The sequence below is a fragment of the Varanus komodoensis genome, unplaced genomic scaffold, assembly GCF_004798865.1.
Source record: "Varanus komodoensis strain SLA01 unplaced genomic scaffold, ASM479886v1 scaffold29_1, whole genome shotgun sequence".
Classification (NCBI taxonomy): domain Eukaryota; kingdom Metazoa; phylum Chordata; class Lepidosauria; order Squamata; family Varanidae; genus Varanus; species Varanus komodoensis.
Window position 1 is genome coordinate 6,103,754 of NW_025335759.1, and position 19,380 is coordinate 6,123,133.

A 19,380-nucleotide genomic window follows, 5' to 3' on the forward strand; every position below is an offset into this window, starting at 1 on the left:
GTCATGAGTCACTAAGAAAACACAAATGGACAAGTTTGCAAACAGATCGTGATATAAGGACCATGGGTGGCTGTGTGGACTCCCAGGTTCAGCAAATGCCTGCACAGAGAGGCTTCCAGCGCAGCTGTATGGATCAAGGCTGGGGTTGTAGCATCAAAACGTTTTTAGCCATTACACACCCTGTGCCTTTGACATGGGGAGGGCTGTTAAAGCATACAGCTGGAATGAAATACAGAGCATTTAAAGCCAGGAATTCTTGTACGAGCCAGTGGTCAGAGACGCCAAGGTCAGAGCTCATAAAAGGAAAGAAAGAAAGAATCATGAATTGCTCTGGGCCTGGGAGAAGGGTTAAGGAATACAGTACCCCCAAATAAAATCAAGACTTCAACGGGCTCTGTTGCACTGAGGGCCAGCATCATGCGTAGGCATGACCAGGCTCCAGCCATGCCACCTGAGAACAGCCCCTGGGGGCTGATGCTTGCCTGCTTATTCTGTCTCCCCCCACACCCTAAACACAGCAAAGAGGAAACAGCATCGACTCCTCGCTTGCAGCTGTCTCCCTGTCAAGCCCCCACCTGTTTCAGTTTGTGGAAAGATGCATTCACATTTTTGGGCAGTGTTTTATTTTATACTTCACGTTTGCTGCATGCATTCATGCAGAAATGTGCATCTGCACACACTTGCACAAACATAGTCATTCCCCACCTTCACCACCATCAAATAACACATGCTGTAACACTGCAGTGAGAATGGAGGTGAAACAGAACAAATTTCACCTCCACCTTCACTGCGGTGCAAGCAGTCAGAAAGGCTGCAGAAGCAGATGGATCAGCAGGAGTTAACTACAGCGTTGGCTGAGCACTCATCAGAAAATCTGGGCTGGAAAGTACTCCCAGGGTGTAATCACCAAGAGGGGAGAGTCATTGTCTGGGGGCAAACCAGGGGCAGCATTTGTAGCACTGGAATGAAATCAGGTTTGATGTTTGGGAAAGGGGTTGACCTTGCCCAGAAGGAGGAGACTGGGAGGGAGAGACTGTGGCACTATCCAGGTTGCGCAGGCCCAGCCCAGCCAGGGAGACTTCTGGGAGGCGGTGGCCACCCTGTCCAAGAAGTGGCCACCCAGGATGTCGGTCTCGTGGCTGGAAATGGCTTTGCGGGAAGAGAGGCCGAGGCCTTTCCCCATCACCTGTGTTTTAGACCTTGGAACTAATGGCCACATGCAGCCCTCCAACCATTCATCCTGACAGCCCCACTGCATTACTTCGGCCGTGAACCATGCAGCTTGTGCTTCAGTTCACCCTCAGCCACTGCCCCGTGCTTTACAGCTGTTCCCACGTTCCTGCATTAAGACGACAAACACAATGCAGCTCATCCAGATTTTCTTAAAGGAAGCTGAGAGTAGGTGCAGTTTCCCATTTTAAATGCACTTAAATCATGAGTTCAGGAATAACATGGGGTTTGCTTTGGATGCCCTGAGGTCCTCTGGGTGGTCATTCCAAGTAAGGGTGGGCAGCCAACTTTGGCCCCAACTTGCAGCCCTCACTGCTGTGCTGACTGCCTGCTCCTTTTCGAACTGGAGATGCCCGGAATCGAGCATGGCAGGCAGCGCTCCAGAGAACCTTTCCGTTGCCCTGACCTATGTGAGGCAGCCTCCAGCTTCTCCCTGGAAGCGGCGTTCGCTCTGCGTGCCAGGGGCTTGTTCACTGCGGCGAGAGGCAAGGCTCTGTATCGGCACGGGAGGAGGACTAGGCAGGCCTGGGCCTGTCTGCAGAGCCGTCGGAAGAACTGTGGCTGGCTGTCCCAGGAAGGTCGAGTGCAAGGCCGAGGCAGGACATGCACGGGACACTGTGCTCATAGAATGCAACCGAGCACTTCTATGGCAACGGTGGAGAGAGGAGAGGGTGATGATTTGCCCCTTCCGTTGCACACCCAGCTGGGGAGAGTCGAGCCCTCCGCCCCTGCTGCCATCCTAAACAGCCTGCAAATTTTCCCCAACGTTGCACAGAGGTGGGAGGGAAATAGAGAGACCACGGGAGCACTTTCTAGTGTCAGAATCTGCACAGCCCTTCTGTGCAAGCATCTTCATTTTGGCATGCCAAAGCCAGCACAGAACTTTGTCCAAATGCACCCTGTGAGCCAGATAAAATCTGTGCCGGCTGTGAAGAAGAGTGCCTCTTTGGAAGCCTCCTTCTGTATTGCCTACTGAGTGTCAGCGAGTCAATGAGGCCCATTCTCCACCCACTGGGGCTCAATGAAGTGGGAACCGGCTGGTACGGCACAAACACGGCCAACTGGCAAGGAAAGCCCGTGCAAGGAAGACAGTGCTGAATCTAAAATTAGGAGTGGTACCATTAGGAATGGTGCCATAAAAAAGGAGGTCTTTGGTGTGCAAGGCAGAGGCTGGCACCCATCTCGGCAGGTGGGGGGCCTCTGCAGCTGCCGCGCCAAAAAGGGAGAGCCATCAGCAGACATAAGGTCAGCCCAGGATTACAGGCCATGCCACACTCTGGCTCCTTTTCCCGCAAGATGCATTACGAGAATCCTGCAGTTATTCTGGCCCAGGGGTCTGTGGCTCAGTGGGGCGCATGGGCATAGGCAGGCCCAATCCCTGGCATCTCTAGACAAGGCACGGAAACAATCCTGCTTTGCTTCCAAATCCCGCAATAAGAACTTTTCTGCTCAAAATAACAATAGCTCTATCCAGACTGTTACCAATTCAGATCCAAACTGAGGAGGATAGGAAGGAAGAGCAGAAAATCTAAGTCAGCTCAAGAAATAGCCAACTTGGGAACTGTGCTGCTGCACAACAGGGGTGGGCAACTCACGGTCCTCCAGATGTTTTGGCCTAGAACTCCCACCTGCAATGTAGGCCAGGACTGATGAGCTGTGCACACAAAATATCCAGCGCTAAAAGTTGCTCAGCTCTGCTATAAGATGCAACAGACTGACTAGCTTGTTTAGAGGGTTTAAAAAATGAATTAGACACGAAAAGCAGCACAGGGCAACATGGCTATATAATATTTCCAGTATCAGAGGGTCTCTCAAATCCAACTGATGGCGTCACACAAGTAAGATGGTGAGCATGTTCCACGTCCGGCACGTGGGCCTCCCGCAGGCAACTGGACGGCCTTTGGGTCTGACCCAGCCTGGCTCTTGTTAAAGCCTTCAAGGGTTGGTACGGGAGGACACTCCGAAGCGACCGCTCCCGGTGGGTGACACTGTATGCCGTCATGTCTCCTGCACTAGAGTCCATGCATGCCACACATGCCTGGCAAAGTTTTAGGGGTGCTGCTGGCGCCCTAAGTAGGGGAGCGGGTGCAGAAAGCGGAGCAGCGCTGAGGAACAGAGCCAGGCTGCCATCCGGGGCCATCTTGACCCTGGTTCTTTCAGAGAGATGCATTAACTACATCGCCCATTATCCCTAGCTAGCATGGTTAAAGGTCAGGGGTTATGTGAGTTGCAGTCCGAAAGATGTGGAGGACATCAGGCTGTCTGCTCCCTGTTCTACAAAGTCTGAGAGACCGGCAACACTTTAGAGATATTCCTGTGCGGATATTAAGAACCCAAATGCTCTGCAAGTGGATACATGTAGGGGAAACAGTCTACCAATTACCGGGAGAGAACAGGAACCTCTGGTAACAGCTCTTCGAGAGCCACTGCCATAAGAGCGGTTACGTAAAGTTTGTTTGCTCCACATTGCAGCCTCTCGTTGCATCAGCTTGTAATATTTGCAGTGAGTGCCAATTCATTCCCTGCCAGCAAAGGAGGCAGGCCAGGTGGAAGGAACAGGTACAGGGGCACTGCAGAGCTAAACTGAACTGGCAGGGAAAGGGCCATGTGCAGGCCAAGCGCCATTTTGTCCAGGCAGTCAGATCCCGGATGTGCCAAATGCACGACCTCGAGGGCTTGGCGGAACCACCGCTGCACAAGGGATTCCGGGCTGCGCATGGCAATGGCAAGGGGTACCTCTGCAGTTCCATTCAGGCATCCTGAGGGAGGACTTCACACACCCACACAGCTTCTGACCACCACACCCGGTGCTTTCTGTGCACAGAAACTGCATAGCTGCAAGTCAGGAACATGTCGGAGGCTCCCTGCAAAATCCAGCACCTTGTAAAAACAAGGTACCAGATCATGCCGACAGAGCGGATTGAACCCTAATCTCCTCCATGCGCTGATTTTAGCGGTTCGCAGAACCTCCTAAGGAAATGCAGCCTCACGGATACAGCATTCCATTCCCTATGGAGGCATAGGTAGAATTAAGGCTTACTAACATCCCCCTAAGATCCAAAGGCAACCTGGTAAACACGCGGGGCAGAGCTAGGGGCTGAAGGTACAAGTCATTAACTGCCCCTGGGCATATAAATCAGACTCCTCTACTGAAATCCACCCCCTCTTTGGAGGGCTGCCACTCCAAGGCTGGGCTGATGCTCAAGAACCTTAAAAGGGGACGGCAGAGACCTAAAATTGCCCATACATGGTTTGCACCGAGGCAGCAAATTAACAGGCACACAGGCCATCTGGCCAAACTTTCTCATTAGGGTGAGAGATATTGCATGCCTACATGGAAAAAGAATAGCAGTAGAGTGGGAAGGGGCCTCTAAGGTCATCCAGTCCAGCCCCTGTTCTGCTTCCACATGTGGTCACCCCGCCAGCTGCAGACCTGCACCTTTCCAGCTTAGCAAAGCTGCCCAACATGCCAGCTCAATGCAGCAGGAGGCATTTAAGTGAGAGCTGTTTCAAAATTTACAGCCATACACATAAATAGCACATTTTGTGGTTATTGGTGTACATTTGGCAATGTGTTTCCTCTTTTTCAGCAATATATGAGCAGTCTTCCTAATTCCAACAGCCCAGCCTGGATGTGGGGAGGAAGGAAATCCTTTTCATGGCTGCAAGTATTAAAATAAATTGGGAGTTGAAGGCATTGCTGGTAACAAGGAACTTCTGCCTGCTCCAGTTCCAAGGGATATGGATTTTCAGAAAGAGCTTAGAAAGCGCAGTTCTGCTGGCTCACCTCCTGATGAAGAAAGGGCACCAATAAGGCTGCAGCACAGGGTTTGCACTGGTATGTTTCTAAAGCCTTTAAATCTGCCATTACTTAGCAAAGCCCCAGATGACCTTAGCCCCAGCAGAGACTGATCTTGCCACCCAGCTTCTCTCAATTTCTCGGTTTTCCAGGCTTACACTTGGTTTATCCTGAACCCTGAGAACGTAAAGTCAACATGAAAATCCATACGTTTTTGCATGCATTTCTCCTAATAGGTGCACCAATGTTTGGTGAACAATATATGTTTGGCAAGTCCATTTCCTAATACAATGCATTTTGGATTATTGTCTGAGATGTGCACCAGGTACCTTCTTTGTATGCTTTTTGGTGCCAGACAAAGACTTTTTATTCTTTTAGTTATTTTAATTGTTATACTTTTAATTCCAATTTTCAATTCTAATTTTAGGTTGGGATTTAAATTTTTATTCATTATTTAGGTATAAGATGCTTTCCAATTTGGTCACTGTATGAGGTCAACACTGCACTCCTGTTGACGGTATGGATGTTTTATTTGTTGGAACTGATGTTTCATTTCCTGAATTTGTTAATGTTGCTGATCTTTATGTTTTGTTTATTTTTAATTGTTGTAAACTGTCTAGAGTGCCATGTGGCTATTGTAACAGTCCATAAAAGCTTGAAATAAATAAATGCATAGACAAATGTTCACATTTTGGATTTTTTAAATTTTAAGTGCAGTGTTTTTGCAGCTGGTCTGCATCTTTCTTAAACTGTGGTGTCCAGAACTGGACACAGTAATACAGATGAGGCCCTAACAAAATTGGTTTTCAACAACAATAAAAAGGAATAAAACAAAGCACCATAGGATACCAGACTGGGATTGATTAAAAAAACACCAGAACCTATCATCCTGTGTAAATTAATCCCAATAAAATTTACAAATTTCCTTAATTTGCAATAATTATTCTGGTTTGTCCATTAGCTGCAAGGTACAGCAAAACGCTATCCAAAGGTAGGCCACTGAAATCCAACCCTTTCTCTGATATCTAAGTCTCCCCAGCAATTAAGCCACACAATTTTAATCATTCCTCAACAGCCATAAGGCATGGAAACTTTAGAAATGAAAGTGAAGATGCTCAGGATGATGAATCTTGCAGTAAGCATCAAGCATGGTGATTTTTCTGCATTTTTCTGGAGAGCCAGTGTGGGGTAGTGGTTAAGAGCCTGGGACTGGGACTCAGGCGATCTGGGTTCGAGTCCCCGCTCAGCCATGGAGCCAGCTGGGCGACTTTGGGCCAGTCACAGACTCTCAGCCCAACCTACCTCACAGGTTGTTGTTGTGGGGATAAGATGGAGGAGGAGATGTAAGCTGCCTTGAGCCCTTTGTAGGAAAAAGGCAGGATATAAATTGAAAAATAAATAAATAAATAAATAAAAAATTAGGGCAGAAGTCCAAAATCCATACTGCTCTGGCACAGAGGTGCGGATGTGTCCTTCAGGAGAAAACCTGCACTCTCATGTCGACATGCTTGTCTGTGCAAAGTGGTTGATCTCATCGGCCAACAAAGCGGTCATGACAGCAGCATACAAAAGGAAAACCCCTCCAGTTTAAGACACCTTTAATACCCCTCCATTCACTTTCACCCAAGGAGTTAAATTTCTGGCGCTTGAATGCACAGCACTGCATGAGAATCTCCACACGCTGAGCCAAAGAGAAGCATGTTCAGCAGGGGCCTTTTTGGTTGTGACACCAGCCTTGAAGAATACCTCCTATGCCCAGGCTACAAGCACCGTTGCTTATGCAGCCAAAGGAGCTCTGTTTATGCACAAGATTAGAGGGAACACAGAAGCACAAAATAACGGATTAAAACCTTGTAAGGGGGAGACCCCCAATCCAATAAGCAATGGGGATGCTCAGTGGATATGGAATGTTGGATTTGGTGGGAATGGAAATAGAAGAGAGAAAACCAAATAGGGAGGGAAACAAGAGGAGGCAATGGAAGCGGGGCAGACAATAGTGATTAAAAACCTGGACAGCGGCAGGGCACGCTGCAACGCCGTGCTGCAGGTTCTAATTGTCTCACAGAACGCCCTTCCTAGCAAATTTACCTACCCTCAAAATTGAGTGTGTGTATAGGCCTAACCTACCTCACAGGGTTGTTGTGAGGATAACATGGAGAGGACGAGAAATACCACGAACTGCCTTGGGTTCCTTGCAGGTTAAAAAAAAGACAGAAGACAAATACAATAATAAAAGACCTAACTACCCACTCCCTTTTTAAGGCCTTTGGCCCAAACTAAACTGTTTCAGGCATTTTATTTCAATCCTCCTCCCTTCTGCTTTTCTGTTTTCCCTCTTAGATTTTGCTGCTGGATTAATATTATTTGACACCTTGAACTATAGTTTTTATTGTTAACTTCTGCAGTTCCACTTTATTGCTGTTACTAGAGGCTCAAATTCACTTCTTGGCTGAAGAGCGAAGTAGAAGGAAACTTTTGACTATAATGAGGACCTTCTGGAAAATGTATCCATGTATCAATGACCACAACAGCAAAGACAACACTCTTCCATCACAGGGATTTCCTAGACAGGTGGTCAGCTAAAGTGGCCATGCATCCTCTTTTCCAGAGTAAAATCCTTTAATTGAAGAGTGGTCAGAGGCCCAACTTTTATTTGAAGAAGGACACCCTGTCTAATTTTGGTTTAAAGACAGGGACCAAACAGAAGAAAAATCTGTGCCTTGAAGTCGCTCATTAATGGTTAGCATTTGCACCACCGACTGAGCGAGCAACGTACACAGGGCACGTCAGCACAGCCTTCCACACCATGTTGAGATTCACTGTGCTGCTATTTAAATTAGACTTGTGTACATAAATCTGTATACATATTTTATGCAAATCAGTCTTCTTCTGGTAGTCGTAAACAGGACACACAGGAGTGAATAACAACTTCACTATAGCCTTGTGAAGACCGTAGAAGGTGAAGGTCTTTGTTCCCAACCCCTGACCTGGAAAATGCAAGGAATCATTAGGCCAAGACAGAATTCCGGCAACCATCTAAGAAGTAGGTCAACACAAGGCCTCTGTGCAAAGCCCCCCTTGGCCACGAAATCGCCAGATGGCTGGGTTTCCTTAGTCTATTTTCCCTCTCTAAACTGAGGCCAAAGTGGTCCTTTGTTTGGTCAGGCAATTATAAACACTGTGTACATGGGAAGTGTCACTGAAGAAGACAATCATACTAGGAGACGAAGAGGAAGACCAACTACGAAGACCATGAAGGAAGCCACAGAGCTGAGCAGAGCTGTCCAAGACACAGCATTTTACAAGGCATTTGCTCATAGGGTTGTGTCATAAGTCAGGGAAGAATCCACAGCACCTAACTCCCACCACATGATTAACCCTGGGGGGCCATACCAAACGAATCTCAAGCACCACACGAGAGAGAGAATCCACAGAATGTGCTGAGGACAAGCGGAACCTCCACGTGAAGGAAGAGCCCAAGGTAGGTACCACGCAGAGTTCTGGGTCCACAACGTTCTTTGGGTCACTGAGCTTCCAACACACCAAAATCTCCCTTCCACTGCACACAGTGCCCAGATAACAGCGGCAAACTGATTAAAATAACAGCCACATTCACTTAAGCTTTCCTTAAGTGGCAACAGAACAGCAAGGTCTGCACGGTAAATGCACGAGCCCCCCCTCAAGCTGGTGGACTCTGATGAGGGGGGCTGTGGCACTTCCTTGCCAAGCAGTGAGCGTGCAGGGAAGGCTTGGGTACCTTCCCTGTCTGGAAGTGCACAGAACCTCTTCCCGCCATGGCACTGAATTCTATTGGAGAACGTTCTGGGGAACGGTGGTGGGTAAGACTGAAGACAAAGATGGTGGGACCAACATGCCCGGAATACTGGGATCTTCTATCTTAAACCTCTTTCTGCAAAGAATGGGCAACTTACAGAAAAGCAGGGAAGCCTCCAAATGACTGGAGGAAAGGGAGGGCACAGAACAGATGCAGCTCCCAGTCTGAGGTTCTGCAAACCTGTGGCAGAAGCCATCAACAGTAGCTTCATGCTCTTCTGCACATGGATCAGAGAACAGGCAACAGTAGCCGGGACCCTGATTAGCACAGCTTTGTCTAGTGGCCTGACTCGGTGACTGAGTTTAGCCACAACAAAAACCCACACTCAAGGGGGGGCTATGAGATGCTACTGAACTGTGGGTTTATTGTTGAAGCAGGGGTTACCGTTCTGACTGAAGCCAACTATGTTAACAAGCCATGGTTTGTCAACCTCGAACAACCCATGAAAAGGATCCCTGGCTTGTTGTTGGTTGTTAACAGTGATTTGGTCACTATAGCTTGTTGTGCAGCTGCGTTCAAACAATGTGATAACCCATCTCCAGCAACCACTCACACTGGTTAACAGCCCAAGCTCAATCCTCAAGAGGGCGTTACGGTGTTGTCTGAACCCCGTCAGTGTATGCCCATTTTATCTGTAGAGGCCAAGAATTAGCCCATTATTAATGATGGCTTTTTCTTTCAAGTATGTAACAAAACCATTTGCTGCCAAACTTTAAAGTCAGTTTATTGCCACACCTCTTGAAAAACCACCAAAGCTAAAAATATTCATAGCTCCAAGATAAAAAGTAAAAGAATCCAACCACATAATCTAGTTAAAGAAACTGAAGAAGATGCAAACGTCATCACCAGATGCATCAGAAAATGTCCCGAATACAAATAAAAAGAATGAGCTTGAACCAGATTTAGGACCAGAGAACACTGCTGAAAATCAAGAAAAGACACCATCCTTGAGGGGTGCAAGGGAAATTCTGAACCCAACCCAGAATCACAAAATCAAACAGCATTTGTTAAGAAGGAATATGGAACAAATTTAAGTCAGTGCGTATACACATGATTTCTAATTATTTACTGTCAAGCAAAATATGTATTACAGAAAGATTAAAAATGTGGGAAGAAAGCTGCTTCCCAGGAACTTTGTACAAGCATTTCCCAGAGAACGTTTTCTCTCCAAATTTATTCCAGCTCTCATAAAATCTGCAAAAAAAAAAAAAAAAAAAAAGATGTCATCTTGCTTTGGTGTATCTAAGCTCTGCTTCTCATGCTCTGAAGTCTCGATTGCATAGTTCATCGGCTCACACCAAGGAAAGATCTTATTTTTCTGTTCTTAAAGGGGTGCTGTGAAGGCCGATGGGACCCCCAGAAAGCAATATTTAAATGCCTGACAGTTTCTTCCACACCACATAACAAAAAGAACAACCACCTAGTTTCATCTGACTAGTTATTGATGGGCACAAGCATACAAAAGAGCCCAGAGCACATCCAGTGCCCTCTGAGCATCAGCTGTGGGCTGCAGCAACAACTGGGCATCTGAGAAAAGATAACAGTTTGAAACACATTTGCGATCTCAAGCAATATTTCTCTCCTGATCTGGAGGGATTTACACCTTTGTAAGTGTGCTCCAGGAATGCAGCCCAGTGATTTTAGTGGCATCCTTGTACATGCAACCCGGTACAGCCAGCTCCTTTGGTATGGCCTCCAAAGGACCTGCAGATCCTATAGCTTTGTGCTTCCTTACATTATTTTGTGGGACAAAGCTACACATTTGTGGGGTCGGGGGATCATGCACAAAAGAACCCTTCCAGATGTGTATAAATGGAAAAGATTGGCTCTTTATTTCAGAAACACAGAACATGTCTGTATAATATCTCTTCCTTGCAAAGTGCTGGGAGTTTTCACACTGGCTTTTAAGATCAGGTTCTTGGCAGGATTATATCTTGAGAACGCTCAAATTGTCTCTGGTAAACAAGGTGATATTTAAAGGAAGGCCCCTAAGGGACTGGAGAGGACTAACCTGGGAGCATTAAATATGATAGAGAACAAAATGGCACAGGTAACTAGAAAGGGGGTGGAAGAAATACAGGATCCTTAGGGATATGCTCAGCTGAAGGAAGGTGTATGAAATGAAGGGCCTTTAGAGATACAGCCAGCGGTTTATAGGGAAAATATTTATGACAACATATACTGCAAACTTTCTACTTTCACAGAACTCTTCATGAGATACATATCATGGCATTGCACTACAAAGTCCCCAAGTAGCAGCTAAGTGTAATTTAAGACTGTCAAATTTAAGAGCCAGTATGATGTAGCGGCTCAGATTGCGAGACCAGGACTCAGGAAGTGCAGGGTCCAGTCCCCACTCAGCCATGGAGCTCACTGCAGGACTTTGGGCCAATCAGAAACTCTCACCTGAACCTACTTCACAGGGCTGTTGTTGTGAGGATAAGACTGAGCGAAGGAGAATTTTGTAGGTTGCCTTAAGTACTTCAGCAGGAAAAAAGGTAGACTCTAAATATAATTTTTTTATGTTTATATAAATGGAAGGTTATTTCCTCAGAGTAGCTCATTTTGCTCTCCTTCTCTCCAACTTACTTTAGCCCTGCAGTGTAGGGTATGTTGAGATATGAGGATTGGCCAAAATGAGCTCCATGGCTAAGTGATGGGGCAGAATCGTGGTCTCCCTGGCTGAAGAGTTCCTTTTCTTACATTTAGGACTCCCAGGGCTGCTTTAAGTGAAAGTGAAACACTGAGAAAGTGAGCCACTTTCTACAGTGGTAAGTTAAGGGTTTGCAACAAGCAATTCTCGTTCACTTTCCAGATTGCAACACTTAAGGGGGCAGGCAGAGATCAAAGCCTATTTTAATTAAATAATTAGAAATCTGTTTAATCCAGAGTGCAAAGATGGCAACTGATTTTGACCTCCTGGCCAAAGTATGCATTACTTTTGAATTCTAATACAAAGCAAAGCATGACTTAGAAGAATGGCTTCTATTATTGCTCTTTCCTTAAGAGTGTGTTATTGTTTTAACACAACCCCAAAATCAAGGGTCATGCTGTCCAGGGTTAATGGGAGATGTCGTCCAAAACAATTGGAGAGCACCAGGATGAGGAATTCTGCATTAAACTCCAACCCAAAAGGTTGTTCCTCTTTATTCCATGGGGTGCAAGCCAACATTTATGGATAGACAGAATCTATGCTCCCAGTAATTTCTAAGATCTCCCCCTTCTAGGAGCTCTTTGCAGCTTCAGCAGTAAGAATTAAGCCATCAGCCACTAATTTACTAAAACTCATTGCACAGAGTTTAAGAAAAACGCCTTAAAACAAGAGGTACAACTGCCGTGAAAGAAACTCTTACTGTCCCAACATATACCAGATAACTGGCATTCAGTTACTTGGAAAGTGTACTGGAAATTCCACACAGACCCTTTAGCACAAGCAAAAGCAGATAGCCAAACAACAAAGGGAGGCGATGCTGCGAGGGAGGCGGTGCTAAGCAATCTGAACCTGCATGTCCAGTCTTGGACACACGCCGGCCATTTCTCATCTAAAACTGTAATTTCAGGGCTGTGGGACAAAGCACTGAAAGGAAGTTGTCAGATCCCCCAAGCCATGCCCTGGTCTCAACACAGAACTTCTACCAAAGGTGCTATTTGTCAAGAAGGGTGGCTACCCCATCCTGGGCACACCTTGTCACTTTTCTAGAATAAGGAAGATAGGTAAACATCTGAAAGGGGAAGAGCACTTCCAGGCACATTAAAGGCATTCATCATTTCATATTCTTCCAGCCTTAGCAGAATTTCGTGTCTCTCTGGGTGTTGGGTTTCTTTCTATCCTTGCATTAAAGAATTTAGCAAAGAATTAAGTTGGACGCTATGAACCGCGGCCGGGTCAGCAATACACGTGCCTTCTGCTGCCTGCATCTCCCCCCCCCCCCCCCCCCCCCCCCCCCCCTCCCCCCCCCCCCCCCCCCCCCCCCCCCCGCCCAACAACGTCTTCTACGCATCCCGCCCTGGCTGAACAGGCACTGAAACTCCGTCGCCACGAGCACGCGCACTGGGCGCAGGTACGTGCAGCCGCGATGGCCCCTGGCAACCCGCCCAGGCCAAGGACCCAGATTCGCGCAGCATCCTATCTGCTAACTGGCACGGCTGGCTAAGAAGCGAGCCTGAGAACTCCTCTGTGTGCGTGTGCGCCTCGTTTGACTGACTTATTTAATTCATTTCCACACCACGCAACAGTCGAAGCTCTCCGCTGAGCTTTTCAGCTTTCAAAATGCGTGTCTGAAAACGTGAGAAGTCGCGATTCAGGCCGCGCGTGCATTCACAAAGGAGAGCACACTTTCTAGAAACTGGCCGCGGCAGGGCTCGCCCCGGAGCAGACCTGGCTAGGGGCGAGCGAGAGACTTGCTCCACGGGGAAAGTGGCCACGAGTTACGAACGCGGAACTAGCCAGGGCTTGTGATCCTCTCTCCACACATTACCTGCGAGGAAGCCCCGCTAAACACAGGCGGGGCTTCCTTCTGAGTAAACACGCCAGTCAGGTGCGATACCGTCCGCCATGCAAAACAAAGACACCACCGCGCCCACTTGCAGTGTTTCCACGGAGGGCGAAGAAAGGTAAGGCGAGCTCGGTCCCCCTCCGGCGCTCGCCCACTTTCCGCGGCCAGGAGTCCCCCTCTCAGCCGGGGCAACTCCTCGCTGCCGCCCCGCCCCCGCCTCACGCGTCCCCCCGCCGCTCGCTCACCTCCTCCAGCGCCACCACGGCGCCCCGGCACTTCTGCATTTTGGAGGTGAAGCTGGAAGCCGCCGGCGAGCTGAGATCTTCCGAGGTCACGGCCACGAACTCCGAGACGCTGAGCTGCTCGGGCATGTTGGCGGGGACGCTATCGCGCCGCTCGAGCGGGGAAGTCGCAGCAGATCACAGAGGCGGGCAGGAGAGAGTCACCCCAAAGTGAGAAGGGGGCGACGGAAAGGGAACATCGGCGCAAAACAGAGCGCGCGCGCGCGCCAGCGGACCGAACGGGAATCAAGGCGAGGGGGAAGCGTTGCAGAAAACCCGCGGCTGTCCCTCGCCCTTGCACGGGTCAGCCTCGCATCACGTCGCCGGGCTGGCCGTCCTCCGGTGTGCGGCTGGCCAGAGGCGCGCCCGCTCTGCTGCCTTTCCGACCTCTCGCAAGCCCGGCCTCCTCGCTCCCCGCTCGCTCGCTCGCTCCCTCCGCCGCAGGCCGCTTGGCACAGAGGCTTTCGAGAAGTCACGTGGGGATATTGTTACGCCGCACTGCCGAGGAGCCTCCGAGCGAGGCTTTTTGGCCCGGCGCCACTTAAAGGCAACGCGCCCCCTTGCCTGTCCTTCCCTCTGCTCCTCACAGCCCTTTAAGGTAGAATCTGCCGTAAAGCGACGAAGAGGTCGGTGCGCAGAACTTCAGCTGGAAGCTGCGAGACACGGGGGAAAAGTGCCCGAGTCCTGAGCAGATTTGCATAGGCTTATAGGCAGCGCCCGCCCCTCCTCCCACCTACGTAAGATTCGCATTCACTCGTAAATCCCTTTTCATTTTCCTCCGGATCACTTTACTCTCCGATGTGTTGAGGATAGTGGACGTATTTCTAGTTTTTAATTTTGTTTGCATTTTGTTCTTACTGGAACGAGAGGAGCTGGTTTTCGCCCTCCCTTTCAGAGGCGCGGTGTGCGTGCAAGCGCTGGAGGAGCAAGAGACCCGGCAAACACAGTGAGAAGAGACATGCATAAGCGACCAGGTTTGTATGTGTGCTTTGCACTATCAGCCTTTCAACAAGCGCGTTTGCACGTATCTACTCTGAAGCAGACTTATTCTCCAAGGGAGTGCAGCCTCAGGTTGATCCTGGGCATGTTTGCGCGGAAGTAAATGCCAACCAACTTAGGAAGTAAAAGTGCAAGGGCGTGATGCCTTAAAAATCTGCAAAATTCGGAGAAAGCCTGACTCTGCAAAATGGTTTCAGGACCGAGTTTCTCGGGAGGTTTCCTGTTTCTTTAAGAAGTAAAGCGAGGAAGAAAGAAGGTGGCTGAGTGTCGTTTATTCCAGCGCTGCAATGTTATGAACGGAGCAAATGCCCCTGGCAAAACTCGTATCTTCTATGCAACGTAATTTCTGGTGGAACAGGAGCACTGTCTGCTTCCCCTTTGTTAATTTTACATTTTCTTTGGAGTAAACCCCACACTATATATGTCTCCTTATTTCATATAATAAAGTTTATTTGCTACAAGGTAAGACATCATGTTGATACATGCAATTACTTATTATATCTCACTTTTTCCTGCAAGGGAGCTTATGTAATCCACCTCCACTTCACGTTATCCTCACAACAACCCTGCCAGGTTGTTGTTGTTAGTCGCGACTTAGTCGTGTCTGACTCCATAGACAACACTCCTCCAGGCCCTCCTGTCCTCCACCATCCCCCGGAGCCCACCCACTGAAGCTCACACCAACTGCTTCAGTGACTCCATCCAGCCTCCTCATCCTCTGCCGTCCCCTTCTTCTTTTGCCATCTATTGTTCCCAGCATTAGACTCTTCTCCAGGGAGTCCCTCCTTCTCATTAGATGGCCAAAGTATTTGAGTTTCATCTTCAGGACCTGGCCTTCTAAAGAGCAGTCAGGGTTGATCTCCTCTAGGACTGTAGGTTAGGCCAAAAGTCTGTAACTGGCCCCAAGTCACCCTGTGAGCTACAGGTCTAATTGGGGTTCACCATGAAGCCAGATCCCGCAGGTCCGAGTCCAGCACCCTTAACCACGGTGCCACATGTGCTTTAAGCAATGCCTGTAATTCATTAAAAGTGCAATCCTATGCAAGTTTTGACAGAACAAAACTCTTGCACCACCCCAACATTCCCCAGTCTGGACGGAGCAGCTCAAAAGTCATAGGATTTCTCTTTTTGTCTACACACGGATGAACTGTGCCCTTCATAAATTTAAACCAACTGCTATGGATGATAGAAGTGGCTGTTCCACACTCACTCCAGAAGGGCTGACTTCAGAGTAATCTCGGGAGTGGACCTAGCGCCCTGCTGTTGGAGCTGTTGCTGCTTTTGATATCCGACAGCGGTACAAAAATGCAGCTCAGATTTATTCGGCAGCTTCTCCCACTGCACTAAACAGGACTTAACGGTGTGGTCCCGGATGTTATTGGCTGTGGGGAAAACCACCTGGGTGTGTTCCCAACCATTAGTGTGGCTCCTCCTCCATCATCGGTAAGTTCAGATGATCTTCAGAAGTGGAAAAGCCGGTCTGGCCACCATAGCTTTGTGGAAGAAAGGTCAAGAGGCTGCGATTGCAGTATCTCGCTCCCATCTCACACTCATCCTCTCCACAGTATTTCCTCAAAAGCGATCTCTTCATGCAACAACTTTCTCACTGAAGGACAATCCCCAGGCATGTCCTTTTTCCCTTTCCTTTTTTTGGCCAAAGCGCACAGGACAGCACCTCCACCAAACGGTGCCTCTTTCCCCACAGTAAAAGAAGCGGACACAGGCCAACTCAGCAAATACACCAAGCTTTGCAGCCTAATGCTAATGTAACTCTGGGAAGTTCTGTGGGGCCACTTGCTTACCAAAGAACATTGCAACACAACTTTACATACAAAATGAACCTCTTTCTATCAACAACTCTGTAACAAAACAGCACGAACCATTGCAATAATAACAAAATACCAGAATACTACATCCTGTGCAACCAAGCCCCTGGCAACAACACCGATACAAATACAGAGCCACAAAGTGTCCTTTTGAATCCAAACTCAAAGAATATTAAATGTCTTCTTCAACTGGTCTGAGTAGCCAACCAGAAGAGCCAGTTCCATATGCAGAATCTTCAAAATGCTGGAATGAATTGCCAATCCAATTGCGTGTACATGAATTCACTGTGAAGATTCACCCTACTAGACAAATATGTAGGAATTATACCTGGACCAAGCCAACACAGGCCTTAGTGGCAACAGCAGCTCCTGCCTCTTCAGCTTTCCCACTCCTTTGGATTCAAATTTCTTTATAGCCCCACTCTTTTTTAGCCCCACCCCTTTGGGCTGTACCAATATTTCATAGGGGTTGCATTAAGATCAGCCTTTCCCAACCTAGCCCCCTTCAGATGCACTGGGCTACAGCTCTCCAGATTCTGAAAGCGGCCAGCCAACTAGTGGATGTCTGGTTAGGAAAGGGCAGCGTGACCCACTGTATGGTTACTTTCTATTGGTCCGACTCTGCCAGGCCTTTAACACCAGCGGACTTCCAGGAATGACTCTTTGAGACTAAAGACATCTGAAAAGCACTTAATTGGGTAGGCAGCTTTAACTGTGGAGACTAAGGGCTGAAGCAGGAGCCCTTCCGTAGATATCAAAGCTTGTGGTTTATCACTTCAGGCAACATAACCCAACTCAAGGATTCAGTCCGGGTTGACTGCACGTTTTTTTGAACTGTGGGTTGTTGTGGAAATGTGGATAATCATGTAGACTGAACTCCATATTACAAGCCATGGTGAACAACCCACAGTTCACAAGGCAATAACAAACTATGGGTTCTCTTCCCAGTTTGTTTGTGGTTAACAAGTCATGGCTTCTTGGAGCTTTTAATCAGAAAACCAAGCTTTTGACAAAGTGCCCCATGCTATCTTGTTTAGCAAATTAGCTAAAGGTGGGCTAGAAGGAAGACCTCTCAGTTGGATCCACAGTTGGCTATAGAATCAGACTCAAATCAGACTTCCAAAGAGGAGAACCGCCTTCTCCTGCAACATACTTGGTGGCAGTGGGAGCTTTATGCTAAAATTTACTGGGATCCTTTAGTATTTTTGCCTCACTCGGCCCTACCCTGGAACAGGACCCCTGAGAGTTTCCCTGAAATTGACCCCAGGACTCAGCTGGAAAAAGGTTCCCCAGCTGGATGCAAAACCATCATGGTGCTGCAGCATATAAGAACCTGGGTCCCACCTTGAGGATTCAAGGTGGAGAGCAAAGGTAAACCAGGAAGCAGTGGGCCCCACCCATCCAGGCAGTTTGGACTACAGTTCCTCTAATTCCTCGGCCAGTCAGGGCATGGATGGTCTAGCTGCTGACGAAGGGAGCTGTGGTCTAACCCCTCCAAAGAGCAGCATCAGGTTGGGGGAGATTGCAAGAGCTGGCCTTGGCCCGCTGTGCTGTTGCAAGAGCCGCATGTCATTGCCATGTTGCAAAATGAGGGGAGAGCAGGCCAGGCAGGAGGAAAACGTGCCAGCAGAAGAACTAACGGGAAATCTCAGTGTGTGAGACAGAAAGGCGGAGGAGCATATAGGTTGGACGCACCGCTCTGTTGAAGGAAACAAACCGCAAATCGTGGAGGTTATTGGAGCTCTTTCCTTCTGGATAAACCTTTCTTCCTCTTCATCGTTCTCTCCCCCCCCCCCCCCCGCGCTGGCTTCCCGATGCGAAGTATTTCACAGAATGAAAGGATAGTCACAGATGTGGAGTCCAAGCTCAGCTTTGCTTTGCTGCTTCCCAGACCTTACTATGATTGCAACACTGCCCCACTTACGGTTACCGGTTACCGGTTTCTGAGGCTTGCATAACCCCCTGCCCCCCAATCCCAGTCATTTCCCAGAAAGATTCCAGAAAAGATAATGGAGCCAACAAGCACAAGAGCGATACAGTCAGTGGGCCATCGGTCACATGCACTGGAAGCACCTTTTCTTCCAAATAATGACCTCATGGAATCACTCAAATCCTTCTGGCACTTGGAAGGCTCTGGATTCCTTTTTGCGGCTGCTGCAGCAGGGAGAGAGAAAGCCCAGTGTGAGCACAGCACAGCCTTTTCTGCCTGGGAATCTCACATGCTTCCAGGGGAGATAGAAGGCTCGGTGCTTCTGCCTCGCCATGTACCTGCCCCAAAAGCAAGACTAAAAGAAGGCCAGATTTGTTCCACCATATGCTGATCTATAAGGGCAGATGCTATTTTGGAAATCATGATTGCGCCTAATAGATCGCGTGCATTGCTGTCCGCTCACACCACTGACCTGGCCCTGGCAGAAGTGGCGCCCAGTTCAGTGCCAGTGGCATAACCAGTAGGAAAACCCATCAAAATCAGTATGCTGTACTGGTATTGTCCCAAAGTCAGTTCCATGCGCAAGGCATAAGAGGAATCATAGCATTGGATGCTAATAGAAGATACGTACATCCTTTACATTGTTCAAACAAAAAGGGAAACCAAAGGACTGAAAACTGCTAATATACACATTTATTTCAGCAACCCCAAGAAGTGTGTAGATTTTGCTGGCAACAGCTCATCTACTTCAATTTCATTGTCACTTTTCGCTCTATTTCATGCTGAGACATAGAGGTATTTCCATGACATATATGAATTCCTTCCCATCATTGCTAGGAATAACCACTGGAAAAAACTGATTGCAACTTTGCAGCTGCAACAATTGCCTAGTATTGCATTTCCAGTTGGCACCCGTTTGTTTTTATCTACATACTTACGAAATGGCAAATTTTCCATAGAAAAATAAAGCACTGAACCATTTTA

At 48.2% G+C, this 19,380-nt stretch overlaps 1 protein-coding gene across 1 annotated transcript in view; it reads right to left on the reverse strand.

The window, feature by feature from the left end:
• The window catches only part of ASAP3 (ArfGAP with SH3 domain, ankyrin repeat and PH domain 3), a 64,394-nt gene extending 50,207 nt beyond the window's left edge, over positions 1–14,187 (reverse strand). Inside the window, exon 1 of the mRNA XM_044434879.1 lies at positions 13,606–14,187. Coding sequence (XP_044290814.1) covers positions 13,606–13,731 — 126 coding nt within the window. The 5' untranslated portion in view covers positions 13,732–14,187. The remainder of the gene's footprint in view (positions 1–13,605) is intronic.
• Positions 14,188–19,380: the final 5,193 nt, after the last annotated feature.